The sequence below is a fragment of the Coffea eugenioides genome, chromosome 6, assembly GCF_003713205.1.
Source record: "Coffea eugenioides isolate CCC68of chromosome 6, Ceug_1.0, whole genome shotgun sequence".
NCBI lineage: Eukaryota > Viridiplantae > Streptophyta > Magnoliopsida > Gentianales > Rubiaceae > Coffea > Coffea eugenioides.
The window spans coordinates 11,041,040-11,058,596 of record NC_040040.1 but is presented as its reverse complement, the minus strand read 5'-3'; the positions used below and the strand labels follow the sequence as shown (position 1 = coordinate 11,058,596).

General features: G+C 37.1%; 3 protein-coding genes across 5 annotated transcripts; 1 reads left to right on the top strand and 2 right to left on the bottom strand.

The window, feature by feature from the left end:
* The first annotated feature begins 316 nt into the window (after nucleotides 1-316).
* LOC113773400 lies at nucleotides 317-1,231 on the top strand. The gene has a single exon (XM_027318040.1). It carries the CDS (start codon nucleotides 712-714, stop codon nucleotides 1,084-1,086), a length of 375 nt encoding a protein of 124 aa, XP_027173841.1. The 5' UTR covers nucleotides 317-711; the 3' UTR covers nucleotides 1,087-1,231.
* Nucleotides 1,232-3,907: 2,676 nt separating this feature from the next.
* Nucleotides 3,908-10,527, bottom strand: LOC113773399 (casein kinase 1-like protein 2). The gene is made up of 15 exons (XM_027318039.1): nucleotides 10,317-10,527; nucleotides 10,133-10,208; nucleotides 10,002-10,042; nucleotides 8,265-8,334; nucleotides 8,024-8,172; nucleotides 7,844-7,939; nucleotides 7,695-7,765; nucleotides 6,640-6,701; nucleotides 6,447-6,510; nucleotides 6,284-6,368; nucleotides 6,068-6,194; nucleotides 5,862-5,944; nucleotides 5,724-5,787; nucleotides 5,327-5,466; nucleotides 3,908-4,712 (listed from the first exon to the last, which is right to left on the bottom strand). Exons 2-15 carry the CDS (start codon nucleotides 10,206-10,208, stop codon nucleotides 4,428-4,430), a joined length of 1,413 nt encoding a protein of 470 aa, XP_027173840.1. The 5' UTR covers nucleotides 10,317-10,527; the 3' UTR covers nucleotides 3,908-4,427.
* Nucleotides 10,528-12,244: 1,717 nt separating this feature from the next.
* Nucleotides 12,245-16,224, bottom strand: LOC113775629 (IQ domain-containing protein IQM1-like). Of its 3 annotated transcripts, none has more exons than XM_027320580.1 (9): nucleotides 15,798-16,224; nucleotides 14,720-15,220; nucleotides 14,516-14,630; nucleotides 14,352-14,417; nucleotides 14,001-14,089; nucleotides 13,655-13,742; nucleotides 13,281-13,511; nucleotides 13,100-13,201; nucleotides 12,245-12,881 (listed from the first exon to the last, which is right to left on the bottom strand). In XM_027320580.1, the coding sequence occupies exons 2-9, from the start codon at nucleotides 15,205-15,207 to the stop codon at nucleotides 12,420-12,422; spliced, it is 1,641 nt and encodes a 546-aa protein (XP_027176381.1). In that variant the 5' UTR covers nucleotides 15,208-15,220; nucleotides 15,798-16,224; the 3' UTR covers nucleotides 12,245-12,419. The 3 variants fall into 3 exon arrangements, with proteins under 3 accessions (XP_027176381.1, XP_027176383.1, XP_027176382.1); XM_027320582.1 differs by having other exon boundaries at nucleotides 14,720-15,148; XM_027320581.1 differs by having other exon boundaries at nucleotides 14,720-15,131.
* Between the last annotated feature and the right edge of the window lie 1,333 nt (nucleotides 16,225-17,557).

Here is a 17,557-nt window from a genome sequence, read left to right as displayed (position 1 = left end):
GACTTTTCGCAGGCCATGTGTTTCTGTATTCCCCCTAAATGTATTCCACGCATGTTTTGGTAACTAGCGCCGCTTGAACTCATAATGAACGGCCAACTCTAAGTGGGAGTAAATGTTGCCTTGGAGCTGTATGTGGGAGTAAATGTTGGATACCAAGAAAAAGAGTACCTCAAAAAAAGGTTTTATTCTTTTTTAGCCTGTGCTTCTATGGACTGTCTTATCTTATGTGGCAAACAGGCTTCCTCCTTGGGTCCGGTAAATCATATTTTCTCTGCATTATATAATAAAGAGGAAATGTGGTTAAAGAGCAAAACAACCAAAAGACTAGAACAATTCCTTCTAGCTTAGCTGTCTGTTTGTAATTCAAGGGATCTGCATCTGCAGTCCAGAGGAATTATAACAAAATCAGGAAGTCTGTTTGCATGCTTATTGGGTATAGCTGAGTGGCAAGCAGTTATTGCTGGGTGACAAAATGTATTTTGGCGTCATCCATTGAGTTTCTTTCTCCACTGCACACACCTAGTAAGTACCACCAGCATCCAGATCACCACTACCACCGACGGCCCCGAAAACCAAACCAGAGCACACTCACGTATTATTATTACTGGCATCGACTATAAAGCTTAGGAATCCTCCTCGCAACCATATTCTCCTAGTGCTATTACGAAAGGCCTAAAACAAAAAGATTTTTGCTCTTGATTTCCTCCCACAATGGAAGAATTCAGATCCAAGTCCTACCATGACGGAAGGAATTCTCAATTGGAGAGCTACAGCTACAGCAGCAATAGCAACCCCTCCTCGAACCCAACTGGGCTGCAAGATCTCAGATGCTATAGTGCTTCCTATGCAACAGCAGCAAACAATGGCCACACGGAAATTTCTAAGGATGTAAAGCTCAAGAAAGGCAAGTCCGCCAACGGGTCCATTTCAAAAAGTTGGAGCTTTAATGATCCGGAATTGCAGAGGAAAAAGAGGGTTGCTAGCTATAAGGTCTATACTGTTGAAGGTAAAGTTAAAGGGTCTTTGAAGAAGAGCTTTAGGTGGCTTAAAGAGAGGTGCGCTCAGGTGGTCTATGGTTGGAGGTGATCTTCATGCTATTGTGATTATCTGTTTACTATAATCTAGCCTGTATCTTCTTCTTCTTCTTCTTCTTTTTCCTTTATTTGGTTGTTAAGGATTGGTGCAAAAACATATTGGGGAATGATATTGAATTTCAGTTAACAACTTAGTACATGTGTGGTACACATATTGCAAAACATTTTGATTTCTACTGCACCGAAGCTGGTTATGTAAGTGCTTATTTGTCATGAAAGCTGAAGCTTGAGTTGGCCCTTTATATATTGGTTTGGTTTAGGAATATCCATGTTCGAGCGAGAGATGGTTTCGGACTATGGTATGATTAATTGCTGCTCATCTTGGTTTTGGGTGGAAAATTGACTTGATTGATGAGTTAGTTTTGATGTTTGCTCTATGAATGTCACATTGCTTCAACAGCGATTTTTTGGCCCTTATTTTGTCATTTGCTCTGAAGCTATTAGTTTTTTCTTTTTTTTCGTTGAGATTCTGGAAAAGTAGGTCCTTTGAATTTCTTCATGGAATAGTTCTTTTCTTCAGTATATTTTTCTTCAATTAGAGAGAAAAAAATCACGTAAACGGCATTATGATTTAGTAAATTATGTAAATTCCACAATTACTGCAAAGAAGTTTGGTAGCGGGATCTCAGCCTTTAATCCCTTATTCCTGTTATGATAGTTGGTGGTCGCCCTCAAGTTTTAACTTTTTACGGGCAGAAGTACAGTATTCGAGTAGTCTCTCTTTCGTATCATTTTCTGCAGAAATGTTGAAACAGGCACCATTGACAACCATGATTAAAAACTTGAAGGTAATGCTTCTGGTTTTTAGTCGTCACCAATTGCATGATAAAGTTGCAGTATCCTAGAAATTGGGTTTATTTGGAACTGAAACATGTGGGATAATGTGAATAATTAGCTGGAAAGATTCCAGTTCCCTCTCAAGCAATGGATTTAACCTTTCTTGGCTGTTTAAGATAAATTTGGGTCTTCTCATTTGGCTTAAATCATCTTATATTTTAGGCTATACATATTTCTGGTATTAGTCAATAAGATCATTTGGATGCATTTATAGAGTGGAGTTATGTAAGAACAGAAGAAGAAAGACAGTCTGAGTTGTTTGGTCTTCCAGATCAACCGGTGATGGTAATTAAAAATTAAGATTAAGGTAATGGAATCTAGATTGCTTCGATTAGTTTATTGCATAGAATCTCCTTTGACTACTCGCACTTGAATGTTTCTGGTCTATTATTCTCGTCTTGGACTCTTCAGTTCTGAGTTACATAGCAATCAAGTCAGTCCACTGAAGGATTTAAGTACTAACCAACTAATATGAAAATCGAGTTGGCCCACGATCACTGACGAAGCCATATTATTAACAATTTAAATCGTGTTTCACACATTCTTAATGGCAATCAGTCTCCTGGGTAGGAGTTCATATTGTGTTGTAACAACATTTCCGCCCCCCAGCCACCTCCTCCTTCCTCTCAAAAAAGGAAAATAGTTCCTGCAAGCTTGCTTTCATTAAGTGCCTTGAGCCCAGATTTGAAGGAGGTACGAGTCTGACGTTAAATGCACATCTGCCTTAGCCATTTTGGGATTAAGATGCTCCTTTTCATTGACAGTTACCATTTTTTTATTGTCAGTATTGTCACTGCAGTATTGTTCATGTGTCGTCTTTATTCTGATGAAGATTAATTTGCTGTTCACTCTCCGCTCCGCAAAAAGGATGGATGAAATTATGAATCCCTCTTTTGAATTGGAAAGATGATTGCGAGTCCCCTCTTGAAAAGGTGATCTCACCAAATTTCCTTGTCCAACACATTCACATGCACTGATGCACGCTCACCTTGAAGGCCCTGTGGATAGAAAGATTTGTATGGTCAAGAGTAATCTGAACAGAATCATGATTCTTTCTTTTCCATCTTCGGGTGTTTGATGATGGGGTGAAGTCTAAAATATTCAGCCATAACTGTACTTTATGATGTAGGTATTAGGATAACATACTATGCACTAACAGAATGAATGCATCACCATAAACGAGTGTAGGAGGATAGCTACTTATATTTTCTTAGGAGATTTGTACTAAAAGTTATTATTTGACATTTATTGTTTTAGTGCATGCATTAGTTAGATTTGTTATGCTAGGTATAATTATCTTCAACAACTGTAGATGTTCTTGATCCTTGATTTGCAAGCAAGGATCTTTTTCCTCAAACCTGATCATGTGAATCATTTGGCTTGCATCCATCTACATAAATCAATGGTCCAAGTGGAAATTTTTATGCATGCAAGCAGAAGCATCAACCTGGTTAACACGAATAATCTTTCAAGCTCTGAGACCTTGTTCGACCACAAAAGATGAAATAAAGGATGCCACACGTCACTAGTTGGTTTCACCATATTTATGGTGATGAACGTCAATAACATCCTGACCAACAACTTCAAAAAAAGCGAACAGAAGCGTGAAGCACCACGGGCTTTGTGGCAGATCAATGCAAAAAAGAAAAAAGAGGAAAATGCTAAATAATAGACTAGTGGCTTCATGAAAAATCACCCACTTGGTTACCAGTGCTCCATCCCATGCCTTTTAAGGAGCCATCTGTGGAAGAGCTGATCTCAGTTCTGCCAAATATCCTACCACTGTTTGCAGTGAAAAGTTTAGCCGCATGGGCCTGGATCAGAAAGACACGGACGGTAAGTGTTTTTAAAGCTTGCTGTTTAGTTTCAATAATGTTCTCTCTCGAGGTGAAATATCCGAGGGTGACCAAACAGACGAGTGTCTGGTGAAAGGATATGGCTATTTGGTCAATATATTACATCGTCAAGGTCTCAAGGAGATTAATGAGGACCGGCAACACCATCCTCTTTTCTTGGCTTCTAGTTTTCACCATTTCGATAGGTAAAAAAATTCAGTCAACAAGCCATTACAAAAATAAGGAAACATTACATAAATGTGCACTGGTTTATGCATGACCAGGAACTGTGAAACGAACAAAAATAAGAGCAGGTCCTCGGGCAGACACAATTAAGTTGCAAATTTACAGTTCCCTGATGATTTAAACCAGTAACTCTCAGCACTCAGGAAAAAAGAAAAAAGAGCAGTGGTTGAGATCCAATAGTATATCCACGCAAGTGGGCAGAGCTTCACCTGTCTTGAATTTTGTTGCACAATCTGGTCCTCTTTATCGCTAAGGTCTTTGGGAGCATCCATACCGAGCCTGATCTTACTCTCCATATCACAACTTCCCAGAAATGCAACTCCAAGAGCTTTAATGAATTTAATGGGATGTCCAGTGGATGATGTTGACGATGTACAAAATGTAAAAACTGAAGCATCCAGCAATGAACCATCTATTAATCATCAAAGCGCAGGCTCTCAATGCCCTTGAGAGTGGACTCAAAGTTTTTTACACCAGAATTGTTTTTGCCAGATGAAGTGTGCCTGGGGTCTGAGGATCCACCAAGGGGCAAGGTCCTTTGTCCGCTAGAGATTTTCTGTGCCGTCCCTGGACTAGCCTCAGGTGTACGAGATCGAGTAGGATCAGAATCATTTCCTGCAGTGAATGTTTCACGGCTACCGGCTATAGCACCTCTTCTCAATGATCCACTTGATCTTCCCAAATAGGCAGAGCTTGATAACTGCAAAACCGAAGAGGTTAACTTACACGTACATGCATGACTTCTACTGCCAAAGCAGGCTGGTAGCCAATTCATGCTAAAACACACAATTTGATAGCCAAAAAAAACCAATAAAACTGATACAAATGAAAATGGAATATTTTGATAGCCAAAAGAACAAATATTTTTTCTAATTCATACACTTTGATCTCTCTCTCTCCCCCCCCCCCCCCTTTCTGTGTCTTCTTCTTTTATTATAATTTTTTCCCCAGAGACTCTTCTCCCATGCTTTCTGTCAGGAATATCCACAAAATTTAAAGAGCTCAACATCAAATGAATTCTAGCTGGCAGTAAAACTTCAATAATGCACATAAAGGAGAGAGGAAGACAACACATAATGGCCAAGAAAAAAATACAGTGAGCATATAAACTAGAAAGTGAACAGTGGATGAGAACACCAAAGGCCGAAACAGAAGCATAAAGCAATGGCAGGCAAATAACAATGAAATCCAAAAAGCACAAGTAAACCAACAAAGGTATGTAAGACAAGGATGACAAAACGAGCAAAAGACCAGCACAGGCATCATAGCAAATATGCCTTCTCCGCAAATCTAAATATCATTCAAACAACTCACCCCGACTTCTTTGCTTGTTGAATCATTTGCAATTGGGCTCTTCTGCTTAGATAAACTCCCGACATTTAAGAGTGGACCAGAACTTCTTCGTCGTGAAGGATCTGCTGAAGAAAATCCAGCTTGTCTTCCATCTTCTTCACCTGTAACAAAGACAATAATTGGGAAAGACATTGGAGCCAATATCAGAAAAAATATTTCTCCTTAGAGGCACTTAGAAGAATGAACATCATGGCATCTACCAGCATAGACTAAAGTTTCTAGAATTACTAAGAGGAGGGATAGATATAAAAAAGGGCTAAGGCAAATCATACACAACTTGTTCCAAAAGAATATAAATGCATCATCACTGCATTACAGAGAGAAAGACATTTACATACAAGGTGCAAGGAAAAACTACCTTGTTGCCTTTCAATGTTGGGTATAGCAGGTGGCATTCCTGAGCTTGTTCCCGCACTAGGACCCTAAGCCAGATAAACCATCATGAAAAGTAGAATCATTGATAATGGATGAAAATCCAATAATATATAAGACTTACAACTGCCCGAGAAGGTGGTGCAGCAATCTGAGACTGTTGATATTTTAAAATTGTCCAATCAAAAACATAATCGAACTGGAAGCCTACATTGCCATGCAAAATAGAATGAAATATGATACATCCAATTGAGTAGAGATAAAGTTCATCAAATAGCTCATGCTACTGTCAGCAATCCGAAGGAAACTCTAAAGCTTATTGATGCGAACCTTCACGAATGAAAAGATCACGGAATATTCGCTTCAGATAAGCATAATCCGGTTTATCCTCAAAACGAAGTGACCGACAATAATGGAAATAGGAAGCAAACTCAGTTGGGTAACCCCTGCATAAGGCCTGAAAGAATAGCACATAACCACTGAAATTTCTCTTGAAAGCCAAGCCCAATCCAACAACAGTCTTACCAAGAAAGAGGAAAGAACTACCTCAATGGATGTAGAAACCTTTCTTTCACTGATTTTCTCGTACTTCTGTTTCTTGGTACCTGCTTTCAGTCCCTGCCATGGAAGACTGAGAATGCAATCGATGTCAACATGGCTTAATATGGTTTAAAAGAAAATAAATGGAGCGATATGCTGCCAATTTCACCTTCCTCTGAGGAAATACATAAGAACATATCCAAGAGATTCCAAATCATCCCTCCTGCTTTGTTCTACAACATCCAAAAACACAGAAGGATGAAATGACATAAGCATTAGAATATTACACAGCATAATTGTACGAGTCAACATAAACCACAAAGCAACATAAACCACAAAGCACAGATGAAAAGAATACTAACCAATTCCAAGGTGAGTATTCATGCTTGCGTACCTAGCAGTTCCGGTCAAATTCTTGTTCTCTCTGCAGTTTTGTATCAGCAGATAGAATGTTACTAACAAACAAAGAAAAGTGAAAAAGCTGCATAATCCACAACACAATAAATGTCTTGTGTCATCTATGCATGAGAGAGATGCAGTTAACACAGAGTAGGAGCAGCAGAGATGGTTAAAACACTCAAACATAGAATACAACCATAGCTAGTTTCTTTATTAAGACAAAATAGATAATTAGATATCTGCAATAAGATGTCAATGCATAAACGAGTGTAAAAATCCACCGAAGACTGTACCAACTAGGAAAAGATAAGGTAAATGAGACCAAGGCTATCTCAGTAGAAAATGAAAATACAAACTGAATCTCCCAAGCACAAAAAAGCCAATAGATAAGACTTTATGCAATACAGAAGTTACAATTTGATTTACTTCTAAGTTCACTACTTATTCAGAAAAGCACAAATGCAAGGGGAGACATTATCTTCTACCATCATTTTGCTTAAGAATACATTATAAAAAAATAATAATACTTGATAAGGAAATCCCAAGACATCTTAAGGAATCAGATGGACATTGCCAAGACTGTAATAATTTTCAGATCAGAAAATCTACTGCTCCTCAATCAAAAGTTGGGGAGATATATACAGGAGAAAGCATTAGAGGAAAAAAAGTATAAAGAAAAATGATACAAATCCCTTCTCCACAGCTACGGAAACGCTCAACAACAAATAAGATGCTTATACAAGAAATTGGATAAGTTATTTCAATGTTCTGAAGACAAGTTGCTCCCCCATCTAACAACTCTAAGAAGGGGAATTGATACACGTCATGTGACATTGTAAGCGGTCATACTGCACATAAACCCGACATAATCCCATAATATATTGACACAAGAAGTAACATGTCAAGTATTGCTGAAGTTTTGCAGGGAAAGTTAAGATGTTCGCATTGGTACGAATGAAAACAAAATGATGGTGTAAATATGTCAGCCACTTCCATGTAAAACCATTATAAAGCTCACCTGTACGGTATGTGCTGGTGGGTTGAAGTGTCTCTATATTTCTTAGCCAGACCAAAATCTATGACGTAAACCTGCATTGCACCCCAAACTCCTCCAGTAAATTTTCTTGAAAAAATTCAGTTCAAATATGACAGAGATAGGATTGCAACCTGGTTAGCACGGCGTCCTAAGCCCATAAGAAAATTGTCTGGCTTGATATCTCGGTGTAAAAATGACTTTGAATGAACAAATTCAACACGATTGATCTGAAATCAAAATCAAGAGGGGAAATCAATCACATATGAATATTTGAAACTGTACAAAAGTAGCCACCAAGTCAATGAAAAGACCATTTGGTCTGCCAGCATAAGGACAGTCTTTAGAGAAAGTTTCCGACTGCAAAAATTGAATAAGTCCTCAAGGCTTGGGCCAAGCAAATCCATGACGAGAACATTGTAGTCACCCTCAACTCCAAACCATCTCACATTTGGAATTCCAGCTGCACGTGAAGCCATCATAAATCAAACGTAACAGACAATGGAAAGCAAATCTTATCAGAAACAATGAGAAAAAGGGGTTGCAATTCATTACTTCCTCCCTGCAGAATTCTGTACAACTTTGACTCATAAAGTAACTGAGGATGCTTTGTCTTCACATTTTCCTGAGGACAGGGCATGTCAAAAGTTTCAACTACTCAAACTTCCCAACCAATTAATTAGAAATAAGGATTGAACATGCTGTCTCAGTGAGAATAAAGCAACTAAACTCATAGAACAAAATAAATAAACTTTCAGCAATTTGCAGAGCAACAAAATCAACAATATGCATGTCAAAGAGACCAGCTACTATTGCTTCTTATCAGAAAAACAAATTATCCCTGTCTCACCAAGCAAGTCTATCCGTTTGTCTCCACCATTTAAATATCAAGTATATAATACAATCATGCTCAGTTAACAAACTTCTTGAATATGTACTAGAGATATCTGCAAAATACTACGATATTATAGAAGACAGGAATGACATGCTACAGCACATGATAATGTAGCCAATTATTATCATCCACATATTCTCCTTAGATTTAGCAAAATGAAATACGAATTCCAACAAAAAATTCCAGTGAGTTTTTATAGGCATCGCAGATAGTCAGAAACTCCTCCTCTCCTCTTCAACCATCAAAAGAAGATACAAATGTTTAAACACCAAAATACATAATGTAGCGGCATTACTCTGAGTAGCTAAGCATCGTGAAACTGTTACTAGTTTTAACTAATTCTCAACATCAAGCAAAATATTACAATTCATTACAGAACAAGAAAAAAAAACTAATTACCGTTGTGATAAATTTCACTTCCAAAGTTTGCTTTCCTACTTGATAATTTTACTAGAATAGTTTAGTATGTCATATTCATTAGTGAATACAAAGGTCTGCAAACAAGTCATGATACACAAGCTTCTGTTGCTTGAACAACTAGTAGTAGTATGAAAATAAGATGCTGTCACTGGGAGTTTAAAGTCAGAATTGCAACACTGTATTCAACTAGTTGCACCCAAGAACAATCACCACTTAATCTAAAGTCTTATGCAAGGACTCAGGGCTTTCTCTAAAGAATCGTGTAATATTATCATGATTCCCACAAGAAAAGAATTTTCACTACTGAAAAACCCTTACATATGCAAATCAAACATCAGGTACATAATTATATGACACAGTAACCACCTCCAGCCTGGCTAAAGGACCTCTTCAACTCCCACTCTCTCAGTAATACCTTGACCATGGAAAAGAAATACCTTCAAACAGCTATTCAAAGAACAACAGAAGAAAGTAAGAATCTTAACAACTTCGACCAATAAGAAAACTTCATTCTGGAGACATCCTCCTCAAGTTCTTGCTACTTAGCAATTTTTGCAATGGTATTATCCGAATTGTAAATCCAAGGACGACGGCAGGTACTTACTAGCAAAAATAACCCCACATCCAGTATCCTTGAAAATAAAATCCTCAGAATTGAATCTTTTCAGAAACCATTTGACGGTAGACAAACATATCCTACTTTGCTAAACCTTATTCGACAGCTCCATTTGCACTTCAAATGCTCGGAACGGTATCTTATTGTGTTAGTGCAACTACGTTAATAAATTTCCCACGCTTAACTAGCATATACACACATATTAGGCAAGTAAAAAAATCCCAATGTCACACATTAAATTTTTCACAAATTGCCCCAGATGACCTATACTTCAAAAGATAAAACTAATCTGATGACCTCAAAGAACAGTCAAATAACAAGGGAAAAAGACCAAGTCTACAATCATAGAAAACACACTCACAAGCTTAATTGCAACTTCTTCATTGGTCTGTATATTAGTCCCTGCACCAAAAGTATCCAGAGGGAGGGAATCGTGAATTCAAGTGAAATTACAAAAAACAAAATTTAAAAAGGAAATTTTGAGGAACAAACCTAGATAGATCTCGCCGAACGATCCGCTGCCAATTTTCCGACCAAGGCGATACTTATTTCCGACACGCGGCTCCATCTAAAAAAGGTCACCGATTATCGAACCCTAGAGATCTAGGGATTGAATTGACTGTAAGAAAGCTGTTAATTAATTCACTTTTTTCTTTTGTACAACTACAATTACTACCAGGGTTAGGTTGAAAACGAAAAAGTAGGAGGAGGAGGAGCAAGCAAAAGAGCCGTCTTCATAGTAGGAGTACTTCTTTTCTGCTTAATCTGAATACAGAAGCTGTCATGCCATGGAAATATGGATATATACTAAGTACTATTACCATATTATTTTTTATCTCTCTAAATATATAGGCGTTGGAGTTGATCTAACGAACTCAACGCCGTTCAGTGTGTGTCCTTGTGTGAAATTGAATGCTCGTGGCAGTGTGCATTCACGCGCTCAATGACGAGAAATGAGCGTGGGAGAAGTTCCTGTAAGGACCCGAGGCCAAATGATTGTCACAAAAACCGTTAGGGCCGGTTTTGTTTCATTTCCACAGGATATAAAGTCACTTTATCTCGCATGTAATTCACTTTCAAAAACGAATTAAATCGCTTACAAATAGTTCGAGTTCGAACTCGACTCGAGTTTGGTCAACATCGAATTCGAGCTGATCAAGTCGAATTTAAATTCAAAAATATTCAACTCGTTAGTTCGTGAGCTGACTCGATTATATATTTTTTTTATTTTTTATTTTAATAGTAAAATTACATATATATAATATCCCTAATATTCCCTAATATATATATATAATATCCCAAATACCTAAAATAACATATATATATATATATATCCCTAATATTTAATTATTTATTAAAAAATTATTATTTTATTTATTTTTAAAAATAAAATAATTATTTTTTTTTAAGATCGAGTTCGAGTTTTACATTGAGAGTTTGTCGAGATTGAACTCGAATTCGAATTTCATAAAACTAAGTTAAGACATGATTCGACTCGACTCGTTTGTATATATATATTATCCAAATCATCCGGATAGCTTCTACTTGCAACCGCTCTTGCCCCAATTTCGATACTCCGAGTATGGTGTTCTGCTACTGTTTTTGTAGGGTCTAAGGTCACATGAGTTTTCATCTATCTGAATGAAGGCCATATGTCACGTGATCAGAATTTGTTACCTTGGTGTCTATGAGTTGAGTTGAGAATATTGTTTGATTTGAACACAAACTAGAATAATTTAGCTATGCTCGAACTCGACTAAATTTAATTACTCACATGAATGTAATTACTCATAAGTAGAGCACAAATATAATGCTTGAGCTTGGTCTTCAAGCTTAATCACTCATAAATATAATTACTCATAAGCGACGCATAAATATATGAAAATACTCATTGGAGCATAGTACCACTAAGTCATACTTGAGTTCGAGCTAGCGCGAGTAGCTTGATTGATTCGAATGCAATCCTTATTCCTAACTCTTCCTTCCGGTTTGACCATTTGGTGGCAACTCGTGAACTCGTATCCATTTCACTTGCACTGCTTTTTATCTTGGCTGTGGGAGTAAAGTGAAACAAAATTTTGTTGGTCTATGGTCTATAAGCAAAAGCAATTGGAAATTAAAGTTGAGGCATCATACTTTTCTTTTGATTCTATCTTTATCTTATAGTCGATTAAAAAAAAAAAAAAAAGTTCAAGCAAATTCGGTTTACTCTGATTTTATTTGTACAAATTCGGTTCAAACAAAAAATGTTCAAGACTGGTTAATTAACTATTTCTGGTTTGTACCTTAGTGAGTTCAAGATCTTTTTCACCGCAGTTAACAATTTACAGTTTTGCTTTTGGATCAAGATTACAGCATTGTGAACATAGATAATCTCATTTTGCTGTTACAATATGATATACTTTACAACTAAACAAAGGAAACAAATTACATAGCGTGCTGCTACAATTTTTTGAATCAGCGTGTAAATGAATAAATTAGAATGAATTGAACAATATAAACTGATCAGGCGTACACAAAGATTGAAAGAATCAATCAAACCTACGTTCAAACTGAAGGAGCCAAAACTGGGTGAAACAATACTTGGCTCAACTAATTTCCTACCAAAACTAGATTAAAAGAACAAAAGAACGAAGGTTCAAGTTAGTTTCCTCGTTCTTATCACAAGGGGTCGAAGATCATATCAGGAGCATTATTGGCATTCAGCCCATATCCTGTACATCTGCTAAGGCTCAGCTTATTCGTATCTCAGGGAAAAAGCTTGCGCTCCCATTTAATCTCAGTGAGCAGCTGGAATGGCGGTTCTAGGACTTGGAAGTCCCATGTATGCAAGTCTAGGAGAAAGGCGAACCTTTGGGCTCGGTCTTGGGGATGGGATTGGACCATAGTTGAACAATGCTCCACTAGCCAAACGAGGCGACAAATTAACTTGTTCAAGTGCTCGGCTCTGTAATTCTGTTGGATAGTCCCTAACACAGCTAATTCGTGGTCCAGTTCCAGTACTCCACTTGCATGACAAGTGTTTAGCCATGGTATATAGGGGAGGCTTTACAGTCAGATGAGCTGTGTTCTTGGCATTTTGGCGACTGGCTGCTGTTGCATCTTTCCCAGACAGACCATGTACATCAGTTGTGCTTCCATCTTCTGGCTCTGTAGTTGCTGAAGCGCTCCTATTGCATTCAGCGTTTGCTTCCTCATCAGGAACCTTAAACGAAAGAAGATCATCATCTACTGCACATCTCTGCCCAGTAAAGAAGACAAAAAAGTATCATCAGCCATCTGTTTTATCTGAAGATTTTGCTCAAACATGTAAAAAAAAAAAAAGAATGGAGCCAATTCACTTCTTTGCGTTTTTATTAGTATTTCCAGGTTCATAGTGGATGCACACGATATGCACTATGATATAAAGTAGAGAATGCATAATATTTCCAGAAAACATAGAAACTGCACTACGCATACCTTAACATTTGAAAGATCTACACGGTTCTCCTCCAAGAAGCTAATGAACACCCTGAAGTTCTCTTCGGTTGGATGATAATGACCACTATATGGCCAAATTGCCTGTAATATAAGAAAATGATTATCATTTACCGTCAGCTTTCAAGGATGTTCACAGCAGTCAGTAGATCTGTATAATTACCTCAAGGGCTCCACCATGAGCAACAAGTCTTCCGGCTGCTGTAATAGCTCCACCTGCTAAAAAACTTGAATGCTGGAAAGTCCCTTTCTTCTTCTGCCCAACATACAAATTCCTTGATGTGCTAAGTACAAATATCCATTTGGAACCCTCAACAGTGTCGACAAACATGCCACTTTCTCTGTAAACTAGCATGCCATTTTCCACGATAACTTCAAATGATTCTCTCTCTTTCTAATGAGGGGAAACAGAAGTAACAACCAAGAAAAGTTTTGCCAAATTAGAGTCCTGTGTAATGCATCAGTAAATCTGCTAAAAATGTACTCAACAATTGGAATCTATATGATGATTATGTTGTTTCGTGACTTGAAACTTACTGGTCCTAGATATTTGATGCATTGATGTTGTAGATTTGTTCTCGAGCACTTCTCAAGATTTAGTTCTTTTCCATCTCCAACATCCAACCTACATATCAAAGCTGATTTTGTTAGCGGAAATCAGCCACAGAAACTATGTCTGTTAAGATATGTTTTAATAATTTGCTGTCAGCTACAAGAAAACTCAGGCCAGTAAAATATAAAACATGGTATACTCATCAACTTGGACAAACTTCAGATGCAGCGAATGGCCTTGAAGTAAACTATCATAAACTTCTATTTTCAATCTTAATGCATTTCTCAAACGAGATCACAAGCTAAACAAGATCTACAAAGAAACACTCACCAGTAAAAAAAAGGTTGCGAGCTTTCACTTTCAAACCAGACATCATAATAGATGTGTAAATTGTGTCCATACCGATGGCGTGGATCAATCTGAAAGAGATGAGGAAGAACAGTGAGTGCAATATGACATATTATCTACTCAGATGTACTCATAAATACTAATAATCTTTGAAAAAGATTTCTATCAACTACTTAGATATTAGACTTATTATGACTTTACCAAATAGATTAGATCCAAAATTAGATTATATCTACAGGCATGTCAAGAAAATCCAAGCAAACTTCATTACTTCAAGATCTGTCATTTGTTGTTGAATTGGGAAAAAGTATCTAAAAGAAGCTAAACACTTACAGCCTCAAGCCAGTGCTGTAGGGCAAGCTTTTGAGCCTTCTCGTCCTTGGATAGGCCTTTGCCAACCTGAATGTGAAAACAAAATTCATAAGCACGTTTGATAATTTATTCAATAAAAAATGAGAAAAAAAGTTCAGGCACCGTAAAATGGCTGAGAATGAGACCTTGGCTACTCTTGTTTTTGCTCGAGCCCAGCGTGAAACAGCAGTTTCTGGTTTGTCATCATTGAAGAATGATACCGAGCTCCGCTTGAGAGCTGCAAAGTCCAATGCCTTCCACCTAAAACATATAAGACTAGTCAACTAACTGAAAAAGATGCCAAAATACAAATGGAAATATCCAGATAGTTTACTGTGTATAAGACTCACCATAGCTCCTCAACCACAACTGCACAATCTGCAAGGTGTCTTCGAGTCCGGTAGCTCTTGTAGACTTTCTGAAGCTTGACTGCTGCAGCATCAAGCTCGCTCACAGGACGTGGAGAGTACAGCATAGCAAGATCAGGAAGAAAACTGGAGGGAGTTAATACATCAACAGCCCCATCAGCTTTTGCATTTCTGTCATTGGACTCTGGTTTTCTTACGTCTTGAATTAGATTCTTGAATGAAAGCGTTGATTCAAGCATTAATCTCATAGGTTCGCAGTTCTTCAAATCTATTGAATTCTTCCTTGAAACTTCATCCGACACATCCGTCTTGGAGGCAACTTCTGAATCTGCTTTCTTCAAGCTATCTGCACTGACGGTCATCTCTCCGTGTACTGAATGGAAAGTATTGTTGTCTGCGAAATTCAGAAATCTACGGTGGTTCAGAATTTCTTCCCAGGCGGAAAAAAGTAATGATAGTGATAAACCCATAACAAATATCCACCTACAAATTGATTGTTAAAGAAGAGTAAACTATCATCAACATAAATTTCTAGAGACATCTTAAGTTTACTTTGAAAACCAACATCATGGCAACCAACATAAATGGATCGTTAAATATGCGCAAAATAAGCCATTTGGAAACCAAAAATGATCAATTATCTTGGACATTCATCTTATCCGAGAAAAAACTTTCAGAAGCACATAAATGAAAATATATTCTAATTCATAAACCAAAATGAATTATGATAGTTTGATGCTTTCATATCTAGCAATAGCATTTCTTGATTACTGAGTGGCCTTATTCACCCTGCGTTGCTGTAAAATATCAGTTCCATAAATATAACCAATCCATACTCCAAAATTTTGTACCTCACATCATATCCCTGTTTTCAGTTTCTCAAGAAAATAAATAATCGTGTTCCTGAATTGTATTACCAAACTTGATAGAAACCGAGAGAGACAGTTCCCGATAGGAAGACAAAAAAGAGACAGGAACAACCACAGATTCTGACATGGAACCCAAAAACAACAAAACAGAACTAAGTAAACCATCTTGATATCATGATTGAATGACTGACCTAAATTTTGGAAAGATCGAAGCTTTGGGGAGATAGTTTGCTCTGTTCTTCAAGAAGTGTTAGGTAGTAAAGGGAGAAAATATCTTCACTTTTCACCAAATTATTTAACACAGGAAGATTTCTATGATTATGACCAGTCTCCCTCCTCTCCTTATATACCCATGGAGTTCAAGAAGTCTGATGTAGAAAAATTGGGAGAAAAAGAAAACAAAGAAATACTTATTTGAAAGCTCAAAGGGAGTACCAAATACGGTAAACTCGTGGACTAGAAACTCTACGGCTGTCGTTGAATTCTCAATATACTACTACCAGTTGAACTAAGAAGGTTCATTACATTTTCATGGTGGGAATGGAATTGGAAAATGGTTTTGGGATATTGAAAAGTTGAAAACAACAGTAGTTTCAAAGACACGAGTGGTTGATGAATTCAAACAGAGAAAATTGTTTGAACAACTTTTCCAGTTACATTGCAACAAGTTTCACAAAAGGTTTATAATACGACTAACCTTTTCTGAGATTTTGTACCCCAATCAGCATATTAAAAAAGATTTGAGGGTGGTCAAAGAAAGTAAGCTTTGGATTAATGCCAGAGCGGTGTTTCCATGAAAAAACTCAACCACCATTTCCACAAACAAAATATAAAGAAAATGGGGGGTTTCCTGTTAAATTTCTCAACTCGGATTGTCAGCAATTAATTTTCTACATCAAGTGTTTTTAAAGGTCAACTACTTGTGCAGTCCAAACCGGGCCCATGAAATCGAAAACGCGCCAACACGTAAGTAGGGGCTGAATTGATGGATGTACGTCAAGAGAAAATTATATGTGTCCGGTGCTGCTGAACTTTGACGTTTATCCTGAAATTTCTAACTCTTGAACTTTCTCTGTCATCCTCGTCGTTTCTCAGCAACATGGCCTAGTTGTTTTTGTTTTCTTGTAAATGCGTCCTTTTTTTAATTTTTATTTTTTTTGGTCTGGTCAATTTGTCAATTCGTTGTGCCTTGTGTTTGGGGTAATTTTAGGATCACCTTTTGGTCTCCCTAGTGGGGCGGGGAGACGTTTTGGCGCATGCAAAATACCAGAAATTGAGAAGCAATTTTAGAATTAAAAGAAAGAATGGAAATTATGGAAAATTAAAAGGATTAATTAGGAAATCGGTCGAAACTTCCAATATCCAAAATTTTGAAATTTCCAATTTTAGAGCTGTAATTTAGCGAAATCGAATTCGATACTCATACACACCCTGCCCATGGTCACTGAACCAACCTCAATAGCTGATTAATTACTTTTTCATGAGAGCATTTTTCCTTCTTCTGTCTCTTGTCTTTGTATCTTAACGCCAATAGCCTTTCCCCAATATACGTTTACAAAAGTTTGAGGGAAAATCATTTAAAAAATTACTCACATTTTATCAAATAAGTTTTTGCACCCCGCACTTTTAAAATGCTGGCTTTACATCCCTTTTAAAATCAAATTTAGTGCTAATTTAAGTTTCTAATCACTTTTTAGCTGAATCCACCACGAAATCCATACTTAATTATCTTTTTACGTGCAAAAAGATTAGATCTCACTTTTTTGAAGAAAACAATGAATGTAGGTTGGGTAATTTATTTACCTATAAATTTTTTTTAGAAAGAAAAATGAATATCAGTCAAGTAATTTGTTTAACTTAAAAAAAAAAAAGAAGAAGAAGAACGATTTTTCCAAAATTTGACCATAAAATGTTTTCACAATACGCGTCCATATATCCTTCGTACTCTTAC